This window comes from Oryctolagus cuniculus, chromosome 2 (assembly GCF_964237555.1).
Source record: "Oryctolagus cuniculus chromosome 2, mOryCun1.1, whole genome shotgun sequence".
In the NCBI taxonomy this organism is placed as follows: Eukaryota; Metazoa; Chordata; class Mammalia; order Lagomorpha; family Leporidae; genus Oryctolagus; species Oryctolagus cuniculus.
The window spans coordinates 199,264,100-199,286,735 of NC_091433.1; the positions used below are offsets into that span (position 1 = coordinate 199,264,100).

The 22,636-nt window shown below is 58.1% G+C and overlaps 1 protein-coding gene across 20 annotated transcripts in view; it reads left to right on the top strand.

The window, feature by feature from the left end:
* MYT1L (myelin transcription factor 1 like) overlaps positions 1-18,554 on the top strand; it is a 440,164-nt gene extending 421,610 nt beyond the window's left edge. For 10 of the 20 annotated variants that reach the window (XM_051838143.2, XM_051838145.2, XM_051838141.2 and 7 more), the window contains 4 exons: positions 8,209-8,312; positions 8,745-8,816; positions 15,308-15,451; positions 15,726-18,554. In XM_051838143.2, coding sequence (XP_051694103.1) covers positions 8,209-8,312; positions 8,745-8,816; positions 15,308-15,451; positions 15,726-15,866 — 461 coding nt within the window. In that variant the 3' untranslated portion in view covers positions 15,867-18,554. Of the gene's footprint in view, positions 1-8,208; positions 8,319-8,744; positions 8,817-15,307; positions 15,452-15,725 lie in introns of all 20 variants that reach the window. The other 10 variants (XM_070069477.1, XM_070069480.1, XM_070069482.1 and 7 more) reach the window with 5 other exon arrangements.
* The last annotated feature ends 4,082 nt before the right edge of the window (positions 18,555-22,636 follow it).

Genomic DNA, 22,636 nt, shown 5'->3' on the forward strand with positions numbered 1-22,636 from the left:
TGGCCACCTGCCTGGGCAGGTGCGCTCTGCCAGGAAAGTTGGAGGGGAGAATGTGGGAGAGGGCAGAGCAGCACAGCAGCTGGGGCCCGGGTGCCCTTGTTTGCTAACCGCGTCTGCAGTCCCTGGTGTGGCTGCCATGGCTGCTTGTGGATGTGCCGAGGGAGGAGTCAGCTGCCGCTCACAGACCATGAGCAAGAGTTTGACTCACAGGCTCCCAAGGGCCACGTGCTCAAACTCTTGTGCTTTCTTTTGGTGACTTCCTGTTTGCAACACCCCTAGACATAGTACTGACCGGCTGGACAGTGTCACTGCCCCCCTCCCCACCAAGCACGAGGCCGTAATTGTCCTTATGCAGAAAGCATGCGTGTGACAGGCACTCGCTCTGGCTGGAGTGACAGTGCTGCTGGCCATGAGTTCTGTGTGATGACCCACGAGGGTTCGTCATGTCAGGCTCTCACCAGGAACACGCATGAAACAAGCTCAGCCCGTGGCTCCAGAGGCCCAGCCGCCCGGAGCTCATGCTGGGAGAGTCCGAGTGACTTTAGGGCTGAGAGTCCTGCCAGTAGCCTGCTCCAAAGTGACAACTGGCTACAACCTAGCAGCGTCTGGCCTTCCTTTCTGCCTCCTAGGAGAGGTGGAGGCAGAGCCAGACTCACTGGGCATGGGCCAGGACCCAAGCTACATGTGTGGGAGCCCGGCTATACCATGAGGTTCTTCCCTCTTGCCATTTAACCACTAGCTAGAGGTCTCTAGTGAGGCGTGTAACTGCCTGTAGAAGCGTCTCCCCTGCCATTAGCATGCATGGTCATTCACCAGAAAAATGACCAGATCCACAACAGTTGTGCCAAGAGTATAGATTCCTGTGGGCCAGCACCCACCCCGGAGTTCACCTCTGTCCTGTGGGGTGAGAGATGGGCATTGGAGTCTGCACGGTGAGCACAAGGAGCCGGTGCTGAGACATGGGGACAGCCATGCCCACTGTCTCCTGGTCACCAAGGAGCCATCACCAATTAGAAACATTTCCTGGCTGTCCCGTGCCAGACACTTCACCCAACACCTGCCTGCATCCTAAGACACAGGGTAGCTGTGCGTCTCTGTCACTAACGCAGGACGTGACGAGGTGGAAGATGCCAGCTCAACAGAACAGAACAGGAAAACTGAGAGGACAGAGGCCGTGTCCCAGTGGGGGCATGCACCTGCAGGTGGTCAACAGCTCCCACCCCAAGCTGCCCACACCCCCGAGCATCCAACTGCCAACTCTGTGTCAGTGGCCCGAGTGGCAGGCGGGGCAGGAGACATGGCTCATCCTGTGACTGCAGGCCCCCGTCCTCCATCAGAAACCATGAGTGCTTTCCTGTAGGGCTCGGGTGAGCTGTCATCCCGTGGATGTGCACTGCAGGAGCCAGCGGCCAGACTCCATCGCAGTGGGCACTGCTGGCCCTGGGCACTGTGTGGGCAACGGCTGCCTGTGGGCCACCTCCCCCTGCCAGGTGGCCCTTGGAGTTTCCCTGTCACGGTCCTGTTGAGCGGGAAGCTGGCGTAGTGTGGAGTTTGACAAGACATTTCTGCTGTGTCCCCTGGGATGTGCATGTCCACAAATGGAGGAGCAGGAGCCTGGGTCGCCAGCAGCATGTAGCAGAAAGTGCCCTCCCCACCCCCACCCCTGCGTTGGAGCCTGGGCTGCCTCTCCCGTTATGTTGTGCACTTGGCAGCGTTCCCACAGGACCAGAGAGACTTCTCACCAAACCCCAGAGTGAGCTGCTACAACTATGTGTGTGGTCACTGCAAGGACAGGGGCACGTGTGAGCCACTGGGCCTCAGGGATGGAGATGTTGCACTGGCTTCCCAATGTGGCTGCTCACACGCCTCTGCCACCAGGTCACACCAGTCACCAGATCATACCACAGCCACCAGCTCACACCACTGCTACCAGGTCACACCACAGCCACCAGGTCACACCATAGCCACCAGATCACGCCATAGCCACCAGGTCACACCACAGCCACCAGATCACACCATGGTCACCAGATCATACCACAGCCATCAGGTCACACCACAGTCACCAGATCACACCATAGCCTCCAGGTCATGCCACAGCCACCAGGTCACACCATGGTCACCAGATTGTACCACAGCCACCAGCTCACACCACAGCCACCAGCTCACACCACTGCTACCAGGTCACACCACTGCTACCAGGTCATACCATAGCCTCCAGGTCATGCCACAGTCACCAGCTCACACCACTGCTACCAGGTCATGCCATGGCGACCAGGTCACGCCTCAGTCACCAGATCATACCATGGCGACCAGTTCACACCATAGTCATCAGATCATATGATAGCCACAAAGTCACACCATAGTCACCAGGTCACGCCACAGCCACCAGCTCACATCACAGCCACCAGATCATATCATAGCCTCCAGCTCACACCACAGTCACCAGGTCATGCCACTGCCACCAGGTCACACCATGGTCACCAGGCCATACCACAGCCTCCAGGTCACACAACTGCTACCAAGTCATACCACAGCCACCAGGTCACACAATGGTCACCAGATCATACCACAGCCACCAGATAACACCACAGCCACCAGGTCTCGCCACAGCCACAAAGTCACACCATAGTCACCAGGTTACAACACAGCCGCCAGGTCATGCCACCACTACCAGCTCAGCTTCCACATGGCCCTCACTGTGGGTGCTGGAAACACAATCTCTCCTCTCTCTTTTTTCTGTGTGCAAACCCTACCACTGGTCACTTTCACACCTTCGCATGTAACCCAGGCATCCAGAAACATCTGTCTGAGCCTAGCCCCAGTGGCAGAGCAGAGAGAAATGGCCAGGACCCTGGGGTCAAGGTGTGGGAGCCAGCCGGGCATGACAGCCCAGGCTCTGGATTTGGGGTTTGCTGTTGAGCACTTACTGAGAGGGAAGTGAACTTCTCAGATGTCCTTGACTCCTGATGAAGTCCTTTTTCTGTTTGGCTCTGAGAAGAGCAGGCTCTCACTCCTGCCCCGTAGGATTCTGCCATTTCCTTTTTCTCACTGGGTGCCCTCACGTAATTACCCAAGGCTCAGCTCACTCGAAGCAGCTGGGTGCAGCTGGAGAGCAGATGCCTGTGAAAGTTCACCACGCGCTGTCCGGCCTGGCTCGGGATGGCTGCCTGTCATCCATGCTTTTGCGAGAGGGCAGCACAGGTTCAGGCCTTTAGGAAAGAAGGAAATAAATGAAGCATTTCTCTCTCCTCCTGTTCCCACCGAGGGACCTAGGTAAGAACTGTGACTGTCACAAGGCACCAGGGGCCTGCGGCCTGCCAGGACCTCATGGTCTCCAGGAACTGGTGTTTGCCAAAACTCTGGGGCCAGGCCACGTGTGAGGGTGCCCAGAGCTGTCTCGCCTAGCACAGGCGCCGTCTGTTAACCACTGGCAGGCTGAGGAGACTCGAAGTCTCTCAGTGCCAGCTTGAGGGTGACTTCTCCATTGCCAGTGTCTACCCAGCAGCTCTTCCATCTCTGCACTGCTGCGTGGCACCAGGGCCCTCCCAGGGTGGCACGTGTGTGTCTGGGACTCCGCGGTCCAAGGCACAGACCCTGGAGCGGAAAGTTGCTCTGATCTCCAAGACTGGCTGGCAGTGAAGCCTGGCCCATCAGTGGATGCGTTGGACTTTAAGAACTAAACACATGTGCCAAGGATTTGATGGGCGCACACTCATGTTTGCAGCTCTCTGCAGCACGTGACTTCCGGGGGCTGTGCACACTCATCTTGAGCAGCCCTGAAGCAGAAACCTGGAACCCAGGATGCCCCCAGGTCCAGGACGTTGAGGGCACAGACCTGACGCCACATTGGAAAATGCACACCTGACCTCGTGTGCTGGGCACAGCCAAACCTCCTCTGCCCCGGACACGAGCTGGCAGGGAGCATCAAGGAGCGGTGGACACGTGGTGTCAGCCCTGGCTCCCGACCCCAAGTGTCTCATCCAGCATGTGCAAAGACCCCAGCTCAAGCTCACTTCTGCGCCAGGCGTTTCAGAAAAGGAGACCCCGCCTGCGCATGTGCGGGGGCCTTTGAGAGCTTCCTGGAAGAGGGGAGTTAACTGTAGTGGGATTCTCTCCTGAGCGTGTGGAGGGCGCTGTGTGTAGCAACTTCTAAACTTGTAATAAGGAATTTTAGTTGGGAACTTTCAAGTCAGGAGAAGCATGTTTGGTTTGGTTTGTTTTTTAATTCTTTAGAGCAAACAAAAATTGAAGCCAACACACTGGACCACATATAGAACACGGTTTTTGGTTGTTTTAATGATTTCTCTACTCACCCGAGTGGCTCAGCAGAACGAAGCCCCTTTGCAACCCTAAATCATCGGCCCAGAAACTCATTGTTTTTCTCATAATTACCCTCAGCCCGGCCCAGTGGAGGTGCAGTCTTGATGCCAGGAACAGAAACGCCGCGAACAGTGGCCGAGACCCAGATTTGCCAGGCAGCTCCTAGCTGGGGCACGGCTGCGAGTCTTGGTTGAAGTTCACCTGTGGCTGCGCTTGGGGACTCCTGTATCTTGTGCAAACTCGAATCTGAATTTTGAGGTTTTAGAGGAGGACTGGTGGTCATTTGTTGATGCCATTTCCTTTGCAGAGAGCTTAAGGGCCAGCTGCAGAGCATCCTGGGAGAGAGCGCGTCCATTGGTAAGACAGAAAGAGAGCGAGGTGGGCCCAACAGGGCTCCCGCAGCATGGCCGGCTCAGTGAGGCGGCACAGTGCAGTATGTGGGAGAACGGGGCTGTCTGTGCTGTTCAGAAAAATTAAGCCACCTGGTGCTCAGTTTTGGTCTTCAACAAAAACAGTGAAGCCCACACAGAAGAGACGCCTGCCAGTGGCTCAGAGCTGAAAGACGGGAGACAGCGGCATGGAGGCTTCGCTCGGAACGCACTGGGACGTCCACCCAGAGGACCAGAGCAGCCGGCGCTGCCATAGCCTGTCCTGTCCACAGGTCACCCAGAGACGCTCTTGCTGTCCCTGGATATGTGCAATCGAATGCTTCTTTCTTTTAGAAAAATATTTTTTTTAATTTTTTTGAGAAGGAGACACAGAGATTCTCCATCCGCTAGTTCACTCCCCACATGGCCGCAATGACGGGAGCTGAGCTGATGCAAAGCCAGGAGTTTTTCCCAGGCCTCTCATGCTGGTGAGGGGCCAATACACTTGGGCCACCCTCCGCTGCTTTCTCGGGAACATTAGCAGGAAGCTGGATGGGAAGTGGAGCAGCTGAGCCTGGAACGGGCACCCACGTGGGATGCTGGCACCACAGGCAGTGATTTGCCCACGGCACCACAGCACCGGGCCCGCAGTCAAATTCTTGTTCAGTGATGTGCTGAGTGTGCCTGCATTCATGGCGCGTGGCTGAGCCTTGAAGGAGGCTGCCTAGGGCCCTCTGTGTGCATTTTCCACCCTGGCTCCCGGGGCAGCAGTGTAGGGACAGTCCAGCCGACGTCCCAATTTTGGAAGATCGTCGTCAGTGTGTGGGCAGGACATGCAGGGGAAGCGTAGTGGCCGACCCAGAAGAGGCCACCGTCCTCATTGCAGCCTTCTTTGTCTCACACTCGAGTGCCTTTGGGGACAGCCTTAATGAAAAACATGGCTTTGTCCGTGGGTCCTGTGGACACCAGCAGAGAGTGGTCCCAAGCGCGACCCAGCACGGCTGACCTGGCCCACACCAGGCCCTGCGCTGAGAGAGTCCAGTGGAGCTGCCAGCCAAGACCTGGCCTTGGGGGAGGAGGCAGCTCAGAAGGAGCAACACCCGCGGGATGAGTGACCGTGTCCCGCGGGATGAGTGACCGTGTCCCGCACTGGGTCCCGGTGTTGGGGGGGCCGGGTGGTGTTTCCTGGAAGATGCTCTCTTCTGGTCTTCCTGCGGCCCCACCCCACGGCTCCCACATCTGTCTCTTCCTCTCACCTTCCTAGATATGCAGGGGCAGCCTCAGCCCTCTGCATCCAGCAAAGCTCTGTTTCTGGGGTGTCCCTAGAACCCATCTCCAGTTGGCCATGATTGCCCCTTCCATTGGCAAAGCTTGAGCCAGCACTCACCCACCTGGAGCCCCTGGAGGCCTGGGCTGGGTGTGTTTTCCATTCGTTTTAAGGATTCCTTGTGCCCTGTAACCAGTGGGAACAGCAGCCCCACATCCTGGGTGTTCAAGATGATTCCATTTGCAGTGTGCACTCAGCCGGGCGAGAAGGCCCAGAGTAGGAGGGAGGCTCCATTTTCCTGACCTTGACGGTGCATTGTCGACAGTGTGACATCAATGGTGTGGTGCTGCCGCAGCCAAACGTGGCTGCGGCAAGAGTGGTTACTGATGGTGTTCTCGGCAGTAAGTGTCGGCTTCTGGCCAAGTGCACGGCCAGGTCAGGGTTGGCCTGCAGGCCTGCTCAGGCCCCCCGTAGCAGTCGCCTGTGCTACTGTGGCTGGGACAGCAGGTGCACCCCTGGCTGCAGGTGGTCCCTCTACGATGCTCTACAAACGGGCAGTTATGACATTTGACGTGGGTTTTTTCATCTTTCAAAAGGAGAGGAATATTTAGTTAAATGTCTAGTGCTCAAACAGTCCTGTGTGGCCACTGGCCCAGCCTGTCCCTGCCGCCTGCCCACACGGGCAGCTTCATTTTCGTGGATGGTGCCTGCGTTCCACCCTAAGTCTGAGCTTGGTGGGGCTGAGCCTGAGGCTGAGGACTGCTCGTGCTGCGGGTGCATCTCCACACTGGTACTCACAGGAGGTAGGCAGAGGATGAGTGTGCCCAGCCCTGGGAATCACCAGGCAGAACTGCATGGGCTCTGCCCGGGCACCTGTAGCCAATCCTCTTAGTGCCTCACCTTGGCACCTTAGCTCCAGGGGGAGCAGTGTAGGGACAAGGACCCACGTGTCCAGTGCCTTGGCTCTGGGGAGCAGTGTAGGGACAGAAGGACCCACATGTCCAGTGCCTTAGCTCTGGGGAGCAGTGTAGGGACAGAAGGACCCACATATCCAGTGCCTTGGCTCTGGGGAGCAGTGTAAGGACAGAAGGACCCACGTGTCCAGTGCCTTAGCTCTGGGGAGCAGTGTAGGGACAGAAGGAGCCACGTGTTCAGTGCCTTGGCTCTGGGGAGCAGTGTAGGAACAGAAGGACCCACGTGTCCAGTGCCTTGGCTCTGGGGAGCAGTATAGGGATAGAAGGACCCACGTGTCCAGTGCCTTGGCTCTGGGGAGCAGTGTAGGGACAGAAGGACCCACATGTCCAGTGCCTTAGCTCTGGGGAGCAGTGTAGGGACAGAAGGACCCACGTGTCCAGTGCCTTAGCTCTGGGGAGCAGTGTAGGGACAGAGAGACCCATGTGTCCAGGGCCTTAGCTTTGGGGAGCAGTGTAGGGACAGAAGGACCCATGTGTTCAGTGCCTTGGCTCTGGGGAGCAGTGTAGGGATAGAAGGACCCACGTGTCCAGTGCCTTAGCTCTGGGGAGCAGTGTAGGGACAGAAGGACCCACGTGTCCAGTGCCTTAGCTCTGGGGAGCAGTGTAGGGACAGAGAGACCCACGTGTCCAGGGCCTTAGCTCTGGGGAGCAGTGTAGGGACAGAAGGACCCACGTGTTCAGTGCCTTGGCTCTGGGGAGCAGTGTAGGGACAGAAGGACCCACGTGTCCAGTGCCTTAGCTCTGGGGAGCAGTGTAGGGACAGAAGGACCCACGTGTCCAGTGCCTTAGCTCTGGGGAGCAGTGTAGGGACAGAGAGACCCACGTGTCCAGTGCCTTAGCTCTGGGGAGCAGTGTAAGGACAGAAGGACCCACGTGTTCAGTGCCTTGGCTCTGGGGAGCAGTGTAGGGACAGAAGGACCCACGTGTCCAGTGCCTTAGCTCTGGGGAGCAGTGTAGGGACAGAGAGACCCACGTGTCCAGGGCCTTAGCTCTGGGGAGCAGTGTAAGGACAGAAGGACCCACGTGTCCAGTGCCTTGGCTCTGGGGAGCAGTGTAGGGACAGAAGGACCCACGTGTCCGGGGCCTTGGCTCTGGGGAGCAGTGTAAGGACAGAAGGACCCACGTGTCCAGTGCCTTGGCTCTGGGGAGCAGTGTAGGGACAGAAGGACCCACGTGTCTGGTGCCTTTGTGTTCTACCTCAAGCAGGTTGCATTCCAAACCCAGACGGAGCAGTCATTTCAGATGTAATCCTTCTAACATGGGGACTTCTCCCTTCCAGGGATAGAAAACGACGAAGAAATCAAACAGTTGGATGAGGAGATCAAGGAGCTGAATGAGTCCAATTCCCAGATGGAGGCCGACATGATCAAACTCAGAACTCAGGTAACAGTTTTTGAGGCCCTCAATTGCAGCTCCCACCTGTGCTCCCAGGGCAGAGCCATGCCCCAGGGGGTGCCCCGTAGGCTCCACCTTCCCCGCCTGCCCACCTCGTGCCTGGGTCTCCCACAAGACCACTCCCCTGGCCATGCTTCCCCTGGTTTTCTGCCCTTGTGTGCCGAGTTCTTAGTGAAATGTGCTGCAGCATTCCCGGGATCCCTGCGGCTGCACAGGGGCCCTCTCTCCCCAGCTCCTCCGCGTCCCAGGGGTGTTCAGTAGCTGCATTGGAGGCACAGGGACATCCCTCAGCCCAGGACCTCACACAAGGCGGCCGGGAACTCGGGACGCCCCTGGGTGGGGCTGTGGGAAGCCCTCTGTGTGCGGGGATTCCCAGCCCCAGCAGGCGCAGCTGACTGAGCTGCCGTGGGGGAGGGGCAGGGGACAGCGGGAACGGTTACGGAGCTCCTACTGAATGCATGGGACAGAGCAGCCGTCACGAGGATCCCGCAGGTAAGAGTCCTCGCCCGCAGCACCCACCCCAGAGTGGCCAAGTCCTCAGCAACCAGGGTGACTGGCCCTGGTCTGCCCGAGCCCGTGCTCGCCCAGTCCTCGCTGCCTCCGTGGCGGCCTCCCAGAGGGGCCTCGCAGCGAGGTTCCCTTGCTGGCAGAGGAGCCAAGGCACGGCTTCTCCTTTCTCAGAAGCGAGGTCTCTGCCCTGACCGTCCCTGGGGACCTGCCCCTCCCTCCCCCATGGTCCAGTGTTCCTGAGAGCTGACCCTGGGAGTGCTCCCTGGTCACTGAGAAGTTGGCTCAGTGAGTGGAGCGCAGTCCGGGGACGGGCGGCTGCGGCGACACCGTGCTGCTCCTGCTCGGCATCCTGGTTCTACAGGTGCATCAGTGAGGCTGCGTAGCACCGAGCGACTTCCCCTGGCCTTTTGACGCTGCTGAGGCGGTGGTCAGCGGCTCTGCTCTGCTCTGCTCAGAGGGGGTCTTCCTCCCTGGGAACGCAACCTCCAGGGGCAGAGGCCCCAGCAAAGTAGCAGAAAAGTCTCCAGGGCCTCCGTGGGCACCACAGGCGAGGCCCAGGTGGGCACCTGCCCCTGGCCGCGAGGCTGCTGTCGAGGCCTTTTGACGCCAGCCCCCTTGCTGAGCGTGGGGCCCTCACCTGAGACCACCCACTGCCTGGCCAGGCTCCCTGCAGTGGTGGAACTTCCCTGGAGACTCACTCCCAGTGCAGCAGCCCAGGCTGAAGGCGGCCTCCCGGTCCCTGCGGAGCAGCCAGCTGCCCCTCAGCAGTGCTGTGTGTGCAGGGCGGTGGGAAACCCAGCCGGGGCTGTGTTCCTGGAGGTGGCCAGTCCCAGGCACCTTCATCGCCTGCCCTGGCTGGGAGTTCCTGGGCAGTGCCTGGGGGTTGGATGCGCAGCTGGCCCGTCCATCAGGTCCGAGGCGGGGTTCCAGTCCTAAGAGGGGTGCCTCCCGCCTGCTGAGCAAATCCCCTTTCTCTTCGGGGAAAGCCCTGATCTCCCGATCCTTCTGCCTCCTGCCTCCAAGCACTTGCAGCCAGCGCAGATGACCGCTAGAGCTTAGCCCAGGGTGGTCCCGACAGACGGCTCACTGTGGCTGAGCGCGTCTCCAGGGAGGAAGAGGAGCCCACAGACCCCCACCCCTCCTTTCTGCAGCCAACATCCCAGCGCACTCTGGGCCTTCCTGCGTCTGAGCCACAGGTGTGCTCCTTGGGCGTCCACTGGCACCCCTGACGAGAACAAGTGTCCAGGGCGGATAGAGTGGCCACGTCCCCAGGCGCTTCCCGGGGGGCCTTTCTGTGGAAGACAAGCCCGCATCCAAGGGGCTGGAGACACAGATCCAGGTCCCCAAGCTCACCATTTGCAGGACTACTGAGCTCTACCCTGGATCAGGGGCAGCCGGAGCCACAGGGTCCCTGGGACAGGACAGGCCTTGCGCAGACCTGCAACAGTTCCTCGGGGGGCTCGCCCTTTACTCCCGCCCCACTCCAGAGCGCCAAGGGCCAGAGTGGGCAGAGCTCCGTGAATGTGTCCGCTCCTGTCTCCAGCCGGCCAGTCCTGGTTCTCCTCTTGGCTCAGCCCCACCTGGAGCAGCACTGGGAAAGGATAGACCAGAGTCCTGGGTCCGAGGAGGAGGCACAGCAACCCCAGGGCCCCTCTGAGACAAGCCAGAGCCTGTGCATGGACAGCAGCGATGGGGGGAGGCGGGCCCCACCGCCCACGGTCTCCCTGGGAGGAGGAGACCAGGCCCTCGCTGCCCCAGGCGACTGTTAAAGAACAGAGCAAGGGAGGGGAGGGGGAACTGCCTCCCCACGTTCTGAGGCTCAGACACCAGCCCAGGCTGACAGCTCCTGCTGGCCTCGGGGGACAGGCCTGGGGCCCTGCTGGGAAGATGTCAGATGCCTCTTGCTCACGGCTCAGCTGTAAGAACTCCAGTAGACAAACCCACCTTTGTTAGCCGAGCGCATGAGTTCACCCATCTGGAATGCTCTTGAACAGGCCCGAGGGTCAGGTGAGAGCAAACAAGATAACTTCTGTGTGCTGAGCAAGCCCAGACACTCGCACACCGCACACCACAGCGTGATAAGGAGGAGTCTGTCTGGCTCTTTGACCGCACACAAACAGATCAGGACTCCTGCGTGCCCCGCCCCCCGGGGCATGTGTGCCAGCAGAACAGCGGCCGTGACGGCTGCCCTGGGTCCTTGCAGCTCTGCTTCTCGGTGCTGGTGGAGTCCAGGCACCCGGGCTGAGCACCCCGAGCCCCGGCTCAGACTCCATCCCAGTTCACACAGCAGGAGTTGGGAGGGGAAGGGGTACCCATGGAAGAACAGGAAGCAGGGGACCAGCGTGTGGTGCCCAGGTGACTGCAGGCCGCATGGGGTGCGCACCCTGGGGTGGGAGCCACCCAGGAGCCCCTCAGACACAGGTGATGAAGGGAGAGGAAATTCTCAGGGGACACTGTGGGGTCACGGGGTCAGATCTGGCACGGTTTCATTAGGGAGCCAGCGGCAGGGAGGGAGGGATGTCAGATTAGAGGCCAGACTGTAAGAGAGATCATCACAGCCAGCCACTGGCTCCGTGGCCCTGAGAAGTGCGCACCAGTGTCCCCTGCGCAGCTCTGTCCTCAGCCAGCAGCTCAGCTCCCCGTCACGGGGCCGGGCCTGGCCGTCTGTCCTGGTCATTCCAGCCCTCCGTGGAACCAGCTCCGAGCCCTACGCCACCTGTGCTCCTTTCCAAGCCTGCGGGAGGCGCACCCCCCTCGGGAGTCCGTCTCCCCCCTGACCCCAGCGCTGCTCTCTCAGGATCTCACCCACCCACGCTGCTTCTGGAAACACCTCTGATGTGCACCACAGCCTTCCAGCCAAGGATCATGTCCTGCTGGGGCCCACGACCGCGCGGCACAGAGACCTGGCCAGATAGCCAGTGCAGCTCCTGGTTTCTGCGAGTTGTGCCATAGGTTTTCTTCTAACACACGCACACCATCCCAGTGCCATTCACAGGCAGGCTGTGGCCTGTGCTGGCACTCTGCAAACCCCGGGGTGCAGTAAACACTGCTCGTTCTTTTTCTAAGGTTTATTTATTTGAAAGGTAGAGTAACACAGAGACAGGGAGAGGCAGAGGTCTTTCTGTCCACTGGTTCACTTCTCAAATGGCCGCAACAGCTGCCAGGAGCTCCATCCTGGTCTCCCACATGGGTGCATGGGCCCCTGCACTTGAGCCATCTTCTGCTGCTTTCTTAGGCGCATTAGCAGGGATCTGGATCAGAAGTGGAGCAGCCGGGACTCGAGCTGGCTTCTGTAGGGAATGTGGCATCACAGACAGCAGACTAACCTGCTGCGCCACAGTGCTGGCCCCCACACTGCCCATCCTTGTCCCGCAAGGGGTGTATAGCGTCCACGAGCCTGTGAGAACCCAGGCGGATCTCCCACCTGGGCGTCAGCTGCTGCCCTTGGGAGAGCTTCTCCAGGAGGGGTCACATGTGCACTGCTCACCTGTAGCCTCCCAGATGTGCAGGGCTTCCTGGGTAAAGAGGCACAGAGAGCCAGGTGTGTCCCAGAACTCAGACTCGAGTTGCACAGGGGTTGCGTTGGGAACCACCTTCATACAGGGAATGGCATCACCCTTCCCTGAGGCTCAGAGCAGGCCACTGACCGGCTGCCCCACGCTCCACACACAAGCAGACCGTCCCCATGTGAATGCTGCGGTCAGAGGCACCTTGAGATGCAGACTCACTGGACATCAGGGTCCATGATGGCTGGAGGGGTTGGCGAGGACGACTTCTGCCTCTGTCCATGGTTCCACATCCCCTCCCTGAGTGTGGTCAGCCCCTCCCCTGCCAGAGACCCCCCCCCGCGCGTCCTCCTACTGCGCAGCAGCTCCTGGGGTCTCCTGCAGCCGGACCCCTGGACTGCATGGGAAGTTGCGGGAACCACGAGCAGGTTGCCTGAGGAGCCTTTGCCGGGAAAGAACCCCGTTTGCCTCACTGGTCGCAGAGCCCAGCCTGCAGCCACAGTCGACTCACAGCGGCAGAAGTGAGGCCGCGCAGGGGGCCAGGGGCTCTGCCCTGCGGCTGCAGCCTAAGAGGACTCTGGGCAGAGGGAGCTACAGTGTGCAAGGTCTGGTGCACGGTGAAACTGTAGCAAATCCAGCTTCAAGGTCTCAGCTGGCTCATTTGCGATGCTGGAATCTGTGCCATAGAACAGCCAGGGGCAGGTCTGCAGACAGAGCAAGGAGCAGGTCGGCCAGCTCAAAGCCACTTCCCTCGGAGAGGCAGAACAGTGGTCTCGGCCACAAACTCCGGGGAGCAAAGCGTGGCTGTCATCTCGGAGGTCAGGTGAACAGAGCTGGTGTGCCAGTGACTGCCCTTCGGCTTCTGGCCCAGTCTGTGGGGCCCAGAGCAGGAACCCCCTCTGCGGCAGTGGCCTCTGCGGCCTTGTATTAGGGGTGAGGCTGGGAGGCTGGTGGCACGGCCAGAAGCTCCAGTCTGTGTTTCAGCTGTCCCATGCTGGGCCAGCTCGGGAGATTGGAAAGGTCCTGACCCCCTGCCGCATGGCCCAGCTCTCCGTGGCCTGACCTGGCTGGCCTGCACTTGGGTGGGGTTGGGAGGTCTGTGGACATTCCTGAGGGCAGCGGAAGCACAGGATGCAGGAGAGACTGGTCTGAAGCATGCAGTGTGCACAGCCAATGAGACGTGGGGGCATCAAGAAGCCCAGGGGTGGCCCTGCCCCTAGCACAACGTCCTCCTGTGGCGTTTCCTGGAAGCAAGGCTGCCTGGGTGGAACAGCGTGGGAGCAGCAAAGTACAGAGGAAAACTGCTGGCCTGGCATTGGGGGTGCAGGGGGAGTGCCAAGGAGCCTGAGAGTCCGGGGGCTCAGACACCAGGGCCCGGGTCCACAGTAACCACTTCCCAGGAGACCCTTCAGCCTCCTCCATCCTGCTCCCCGAAGCCCGAAGGACCTGGGGCAATCGCCCACCTCCCTGAGCTCAAGCTTAGAAAACCCATCTTGGCCAAGCTGACTTTCCCCCAGGAACTCACCAGCTGGGAGCCAACATCCGCTCTGAGTGCTGGCACCACAGATCCTCTGTACAAACAGGGAGCACAAGCTGCCCTCCAGCGCCTGACGCTGGGCAGTCACCCAGGCACCTTCTCCTGGGCTGGGAGTGGTCAGCTGAAACGGGACATCAGCTTGATTGGCAGCCACAAGAAACACAAGCAAGGGGCAGGCATTGGCGCAGTAGCTAAGGCACTGCCTAGGATGCCTGCGTCTCAAACTGGAGCACCTGGTTGGAGGCTCAGCGCCTCTGCTTCCACTCCATCTTCCTGCTAGTGTGCATCCTGGGAGGCAGCAGGGCAGGGCTCAAGCACTTGGGCCTCTGCCAGCCGTGTGGGAGACCCTGATGGAGCTCCAGGTTCCTGGCAGCAGCCTGGCCAGGCCCCACCAGTTTGGGGCATTTGGGGAATGAACCAGCAGAGGGAGGATCTCTTCTGTCTGCCCCTCTGCATTTCAAATGAAATAAAAATAAATAAAGAGAAACTAAAAGAACAACACAAATACAGGCAAGGAAGTCATACAGGACGCACCTGAAATAAAGCTGCGTGATTGCAGGGGTCCTCACGGGACCCCTGGGGCAACCCTCACCATCCGTGCCCTGCTGTGAGGGGCTGGGCCCCGACTGTGAGTGACAGGGAGGGGTAGGAACACGGCACTGAGACCGGTGCAGCCGCAGCAGAGGAGGAGGGAGAGCTGAGCCCCTGGGAGAAGAGAAGGGAGGCTCCAGCACGGGGAGGCGGAGGCCTTGGGCAGGCCCTGTGCTCTGTGATATGAGCCCTGTCCCCCGGGCAGCTGCCCGCCCCGTGTGCGTGTGAGGCCACTTGCACAAGTGAGCGCCCTGTTGTCCGCTGTAGGAGCAGGCTGCAGGCCTTACACTCACACCCCTGGCCTTGGCAACCCTTAAATGCTCCCTGGAACCCTGGCACCAGGCAGCCTGGATACCCCCACCCCCAGCCCTGTCACAGAAGCCCGCTGGTCCGTCCCAGCTACCCGCAGGCAGTGCCCAGAAGGCAGGGGCATGCCCCGCAGGGAAACCAGCATCCTTGGACTGCTTTGTGGCAGTATCGGGTTTGGTCTGAAAAAAATGAAGGATGGGTGCAATACAAGACTTAATCTTAATGCATTCCCCTTAAGGCAGCAGGGAGAGCACAAGGAAGCACCCCATGCCCTTCAGAAACTAAAATGATTGAGCAGAAGTCAACACAGCCCAGACCCCCCACCACCACCACCACCACCAACCCTGCCGGCAGAGTCAGGCGCCGCCACGGCTCAGTTAGCTCGAACAGAAAGCATAAAAACCTAGCTCTTAACGTGACGGCCTCCCTGCCCCGAGTCTTCCAGCTTAAGCCCAGAGGCCCCTGGGCTGCCTGTCGCGGGCTGCTGCGCGGGCACCGCCCGGTGCTACATGGTGTGGTCCGTGTTCCAGATCACCACCATGGAGAGCAACCTGAAGACCATCGAGGAGGAGAACAAGGTGATCGAGCAGCAGAACGAGTCCCTCCTGCACGAGCTGGCCAACCTCAGCCAGTCCCTGATCCACAGCCTGGCCAACATCCAGCTGCCCCACATGGTAAGTGACTGAGACACGGCGGGGCCGCGGACCGCGCCCTGCACGCCACGCGCTCGCTGTCCGTTTTGCCATTACCTCCATGGTTCTTCAGCCTTGATGTTTGTGGCTGCCACCACCCCGAAACCATAACCAACCCCATCCGGCCCAGTGTGCTCTGACGGGCCTTTAAGTGTGATGAGAACAGTGGCTCTCTGCATTGATACTGTGTATGCTTTGTGAATATACTACTAAGAAAATAAAAGTTGTATATGAACTACTATTTAATATCTCGTAGGACCCAATCAATGAACAAAATTTTGATGCTTACGTGACTACTTTGACGGAAATGTATACAAATCAAGACCGTTATCAGAGTCCAGAAAATAAAGCCCTACTGGAAAATATAAAGCAGGCTGTGAGAGGAATTCAGGTCTGAACAGCTGCTCTAGAGCAAAGGATGCCTCTTGGTTTTGCTGCTGTAACTTGCCAGAAAGTGTTCTCTTTCATTTCTGTCTGGAACAGTGTGATGCTCACAAGACTTCATAATGATTTTATGTCTTGCTTTAAAGATAGTACCTGCAGAATAGTTTTTGGATACATTCACATTTTGTACGTTTTCATATGAGCTGACATAGTGTGATATGCCATGTAATGTTTATAGCTGCTATTGTATGCACATTGGGGGTATATATATTTCTGAAGAGGTAAGCGGATCAAAATAAATAGAGTGTAAATTCTTTTTAATGCTTTAGTGAGTAAATGTTTTAGTATTTTGAACTGAAATGGACAAAAAGAAAAAAAAAGAAAAAATAAACCCACAGCTTTGGATGATCACGCCGTGGCCTCTGTGGCCACGTTTTAGACATTATCATTTTGCCTCATGTTGGAGGACTTTTATGGAATTTAAGAAATACATTTTGTGTGCATATTGTTTCATAGCAAGAATTGGTTGCAAAAAAATGCTTTATTTTTGAACACTGCTTGGAAATATTATGTGATGTTTTTGTTTGTTTGTTTTAGGAGGATGGTGTATGGTGGGGGCAGTGAGTGAGGTTTTTTGCATTCCAAGGAAATGGCATGTGGATTAACTGTAAGACATGAAAATTGTAATTTGTTGTAAGACAACATCCAGCCGTGGGAACTTGGCAGAAGACTCAAAGCAGCTCAAACAGCACTTTTAACTTAACCCCCAAACATTACGTGGTCTGACTGGAGACTGCTGTTAAGACAGGAGCTTGTCAGAGGCGGACGCCACGAAGATTTCCTTTCCCATTCTCAATAAACTTTGGAACAGCCTTCTCTTATGTCCCCTCTAGTCCATGCCCCTCTGAACTGTCTGTTCTCGCAATGTAGTTGACCTACCAGGATCTGTGTGTTTCCGATCTAAGCGAAAAGATGGCCTAGAGCGTTTATTTCCCCTTTCTCACTTCCAAATTCTCCTTCTTGTTGTTATGATTTTACACTTGAGGGATCAAGGCGAGTGATCTGTGAGTGTTCTGGTTCCCAGTGAGAAGGCGATTCGGTGAAGCTTCTCGCCCAGCCCCCACCCCGACCTTGACCTTGACCTTGACCAAGCACTTGGTCCCTCCCGCCACGAAGACGCTTAGGCTCTGCCTGGGTTGGAGACCAGTTGGCCGCAGAGCGTTTAGCGCGCCTTGTCTGGTTGATGGTGACCTATTCTAAGAATGAATGCAATCAGAGTTTAAAAGTAACTAATATACTTCGGCACTTTTTTGCTTTAAACTAGATCATCTTAGACTTGTTTGTACCTTTCAGATTTGATTGTTTTACTCCAAATGACTGCACTATATGTATGCATAAGACCACTTTCGATTGCTGCGTTTCCCTCCTGCGTAGTCCTTTGAAGATGTGTTGTGTTTTTCTGCTGTTGACTTGATTTCCATTTGGTAGCCTCTCTTCCTTCCATGTCTTGATGTTATGCAGGAAGTACAAAAGTACTTTAAAATTTTGTTATGAAATAAAAAAGATGGGTTTTGTAAAAATAAAAAAAAATATTTTTAGCAGAACAGGACTTACAGGGTCATTGTCCCCACAATGTGCCAGCCGACTATTTGCACTTACCTTGTCCTATATATCCGTACGGAGGTGTGCAATTCCTTGTGACGCTGAACCTGGATGGATTATAGAGGAGGCCCTCTCGGCTGACCCGCGACGGTTTCTAAGGGAGACTACAGGGATCTCACGACAAATACTCTGATACAATACTCAACCTCGGTATATATATGTACAAATAGATGTATATCCCAGCGGCACTTTATATACTGCTCACTGTACAAAAGCTGACAGTTCTCCACGAGGATCGAGCCACTGGCTGGGAAAGGCCACGTCCTGACTTCGGGCTCTGCAGCGTCCTCTCTGTACAGCGCCCTCCATCGTGCGATCAGCCGCAGCTGCCATGCTCAGAATTGCCTTCCGAGAGCTGAAGCAAGGTGCTCGACGTCACGTGATGCCATATATATAAAGTATATACACACACACACATGTATATGGTCCAGGGCCCCGCCCCGGGGCCGCCCCCGGGAGGGCCCGCCCCGGAGGGCCCCTGTTCATAGCGGCATATGCATTTCCCCACCGCGTTGTGTCTGCAGCTTCTTTGCCGATATAGTAATGCTTTTAGTAGAGTAATAGGTAGTATCAGTTTTGGATTCTTCTTGTTATCACCTATGTACAATGGAAGGGGGATTTTAAGCACAAATCTGCTGCTCATGTAACGTTGGTACGTAATATCCAATCAGAAGTCACCGTGACTGTTGTATAGGGTCACAAGTGTCACATGTTAGAATGCTGACCTTTCATATGGGGTTATTGTGAGTCATCAGAGTTTATTTATTATAACTTATTGTTCATATTCATTTCTAAGTTAATTTAAGTAATCATTTATTAAGACAGAATTTTGTATAAACTATTTATTGTGCTCTCTGTGGAACTGAAGTTTGATTTATTTTTGTACTACACGGCATGGGTTTGTTGACACTTTAATTTTGCTATAAATGTGTGGAATCACAAGTTGCTGTGATAATTCATTTTTAAATTGTGAACTTTGTACAAATTTTGTCATGCTGGATGTTACACATCTTACTCTAAATAAAAAGGTGTTGCCACATTTGTAGCACGGAGGATGTGTTGCCGGGTCTGCGTCTTCACTCACATCTGGCAGGTGCTGGGCGGCCGCGGGCCCACGCGCGGGGAGTCCCCGGCCCGGGCTTCTGCCTGAGCGCCTTCCCTCAGAGCCCCGGCCGATTCCGCCGCTCGCTGTGGCCCTGCCCTCCCGGGGCTGCACCTGTCAACAGCGCTGCCTGCACCCCCACGTGCTCCGCCCCCCGCACCCCTGCCCACAGAGTGCACGCACTGCCCCGTCTGTGTCCGGACTCCATGCTGCCCATGGCCCGGCCCGGCCTCCGCCTTCCACTTCCTTCCTCTAGAGCCATCCTCGGCCTCCTGTGTCTCCCAGCAGCCCGGGGCAGCTGTTTGCAAAGTGTCCCTGAACTAGTTTGCCGAGAGCCAGCGCCTGACGGGTTCACCAGAACTGGGAGCCCTGTCCTTCTCAGAGCGTCAGCCGGGCACGCGAGGTGGGAAGGCCCCTTCGCTGGCCACCCGGATGTTTGGAAATAATGTGTTGCCACGTCCACAAATCAGCAAACCCTGGAGCAGCAAAGCCATGCCTAAACATAAATGACCCTGAAGTACAACTTGACAATGATTTCCCTACACTCACATCACCTGCATTAGGAAAAGTCATGGCTCAAGGTTCAAAAATGCCCTCGTGTAATGGGCTCTACCCCACAACCATGAACTTCGAGGGCGAGAGCCTCGGGGAGCTCACGGGGGCTTCTGGACTCGTGGGTGGACTGGCATCGGTACAGCTGTTGGATGTCGCTGGGCTGCCCACACTCGTGCCAGAGCGCCTGCTCCCTGTCCTGGCTGCTCTGCTTCTGAGCGGCTTCCTCTCAGTGCACCCTGGGAGGCAGCAGTGATGGCCCAAGCGCTTGGGTCCCGGCCACCACGTGGGACGCCGGGATTGAGTTCTGGGCCTTGGCTTCAGCCTTGGCTAGTACTGGCATTTAGGGAGTGAACCAGCACATGGAAGATTCTCTCTCTTTCAAAGTAAAAATAAGTAATTTAAAAATGTTGACAGGCCAAGCTCCCTCAAGCTCCTGTGAGCCGGTGCTGTGTGGTGTTTGAGCCGGAACAGCCCTGCTTCTCAGCAGGCAGCAAACAGCACGGAGCCGGCTTTGCCTAAGCTCTGCAGCCTTCCCAGTGCCCCCAGGGGCTCTGGGGGGCGGGCCTTCCTGCAGCCTCTCTCCCCGCCCCCAGGGGCTCTGTGCCCGAGGCCATCTCCAGGAACAGCTAGAGGTCCCAGCGTGGCACCTGTTGGTGACTTGGGTCTGTCAGCTCTATTATGAGAAGACCCCAGCGTGCCTGAGGATCGGCGTGTTTTAGCAGATAGTCTGATGATATTGTCAAAAAGCTTAGAAAATTCAAATGTTTGACTCCATAATTCTTGAAATCTATCCTGAGAATACAAAACAGTTGTGAACACGTGGAAGTAAATGCAGACAACCCCAGAAGGGATTGCACAACACCTGATGGCCACACCCCACGGGAGACCACTGGTTGGGGGCCTGCCCCGGGCTGAGACTGAATCAGGTTGTGTGGTCAGCTTTTCTTTGCCCCAGTGAAGCGCCTGAGACCAGAACCAAGTTTATTTCTCTGGTGGCTTTGGAGGCCCAAGGGCAAACAGCCTGGCTGGTTTGGAGCATGGTGGGGGGTGGCTATGGCAGGGAGCAGACAGTGGCTGGGCCCACGCAGCCTTTCACAGCCCCTCTCCTCTCCTGGACCTCCCTGGGCAGGGGAGGACAGGACCCAAGGACCGCCCCTGGACGCAGCCCACCTCCTGACAGTGCCACCCAGGGACCAAGCCTTTAACCCAGGGGCTCCGGGGGGCCTTCAAACCAGCATCCAAGCCATTGCCCAAGTCGGGCGTGGGAACCGTCCTGCAGGCGAAGCCCAGTGGCTCTCTGTGGGGGGTGGGCGTGGGCAGAGGCAGCAGCAGCCAGCGCTGTCCGTGCTGGGTCCCGGCCATCCTTGGTCAGCCGTGCTGGCTGCACACACGTTGCCTTTCAGTGGCCTAAGAGAAACCTGCTCCCGCTTCCCTCCTCCTGGACAAGGCGATGAGTTTTACAAGCACACAAGCAGCCAGGGCCTGCGGCTCAGCCAGAGGGAGCTCACCCAGAGAGCAACTGCCGGCTGGGCACCCCTCGGGCCGCACCAGGGACCCCGGGGCGTTACAGAGGAACAAGGGCCCAGCCGCCCTGCCATGCTCCCCTCAGGACTCTGCAGCCTCTGCTCCCCCTCCAGGGGCTCTGCCTCCGCCCCCCGCCCCCCTGGGCACAACCCCTCCCCAAAGCAGAGCAGTCCGAGGCTGTTCACTGGGAGCTGCTAGAGCCAGGGGCCGGGCCACTGTCACCTGTGTTTGCAGAGACGCATGGCAGAGGGAGGGCTCCAGGGGTGGGGGCAGCCCCTGGCGGCCCCCAAGAAGGCTGCTGGCCCGAGGGGCCCGGAGGTGGCTCACTGGAGGGGGCGTGCTTATGCGTCTCAGGTGGGCCTCAGTGGGCAGAAATCAGGGCAGCTGGGAGCCATGAAGTCCTGGCCAAGTGGGGCAGTGGTCCTGGGGCTCCCCGAGCTGCTGCATGGTCACGGGCAGGGCAGTTCCAGTGCGGCCTGACAGACCCCTGGCAGAGGCCGGGGCACCCCACCGAGTGCCAGTGCGCAGGGCGTGTTCCATGCAGGTCCCCACAGGCTGTCCGTAGGCGTGGCCTCTCCGTGGGAGGGGGCTTGAAGCTGGCAAGCGTGCGTCGGGGGAAAGAGGCCTCCTGCGGAGTCTGCTACAGTCCTCACAGCGCCCACAGCCACTGCAGCGGGGCCGCCAGGGACACAGGTCCACACAGGTGCCCTCCAACGCGTCCCGTGAGCTCAGAGACGTGGCCCGAGGAAGCTGGGAGGAGAATGTGGCCGAGCAGTGAGCGGCCTGCGTATCGCGGACCTGGGGGTGGCTGGCATGGACGGGCGATGCGCGAGTGGCCGCCGGCCAGGGACGTGGATGTGGGCAGGGCGGCTGCTGTTTCTCACCTGAATTCATAAACTTGCCCCTGGAAACATCCACGCGGGCCTTCTCCCAGGCTCTGAGGCTTGGCAGTGATGTCACTGCCAGAGTGCCCGGGAACCTGTCTCGGAACAGCCACAGGCTGCTGCCCTGAGGGGGTTTCTCCTTTGCTGTGGCCGTGGACCGCACGAGCGAGTGCCCTGCGCACAATCACGCTCAGCTGACAACGTGTCCGTCCTAGTCTGGGAGTTGCGTTGGAAAAGGAAGAGATTTCGGTAAGTAAGGAACGGATTGGATCGGCCTCCCCCCCCACCCCCACCCACCCAGAGGCAGGTTCCCGGTCGTTGAGGCTGCGTCTGGGGGCCAGCTGGGTTTTCTCTCCTCTGTCCCCCGGGCACCCTGTGAGCCTCCTCCCCCGACGGCTCCCGTGTGCCCTGTGCCTCGGGCAGAGCGCTTCTGGGGCATCTGAGGTCTCCCAGCAGTGAGGCAGAGGGGCCTGGCTCGTCCCTGGGGGAGATGGCTCCAGCCTCTGCTGTCCCCCCAACATTCGTGGCCAGTGCTTATCTGTGTGTCCTTGGCCTCTCCAAGGACACAGCTGATGGCTCTCCCGGCCACACCTATGCAGAGGTTTGGGCGAGGAACTGTTTTGGTTCTGTTTCTCTGAGTCTGCCCTGAGACACCTGAGTCTGCCCAGGCGCACCTGTGTGCGGGAGCGCTGTCTCCAAGCCTCCCAGAACTCCTTGTGCTGTCGGCCCTGTCACTGTCATGCTGAGCCCACATTGTCCCTCCCGTCCCGGCCAGCCCAGAGACGGATGCCGCTGTCACCCAGCTCCCGCGAGGAGGGGCCCTCCCGAGCAGCCTGGGGCCCTGGCTGTGACCTCAGTGGTCCCTGTGGCTGCCCAGGCCTGTTTCTGGGTTCCCAGGGCTGCACCTGCTCCCCAGCTGCCTCCTGTCCACCCGTGGGCTGCTGCTCCTCGCAAGAAATCCCGAGCCTCTCCCCTCTGTCCAGCCGGCTCCTGGAGGCTCTGCCACTCCCCTGTGCCTGGCCTTGCAGAGCGTCCATCGTCCAGCACCTGCTGGGC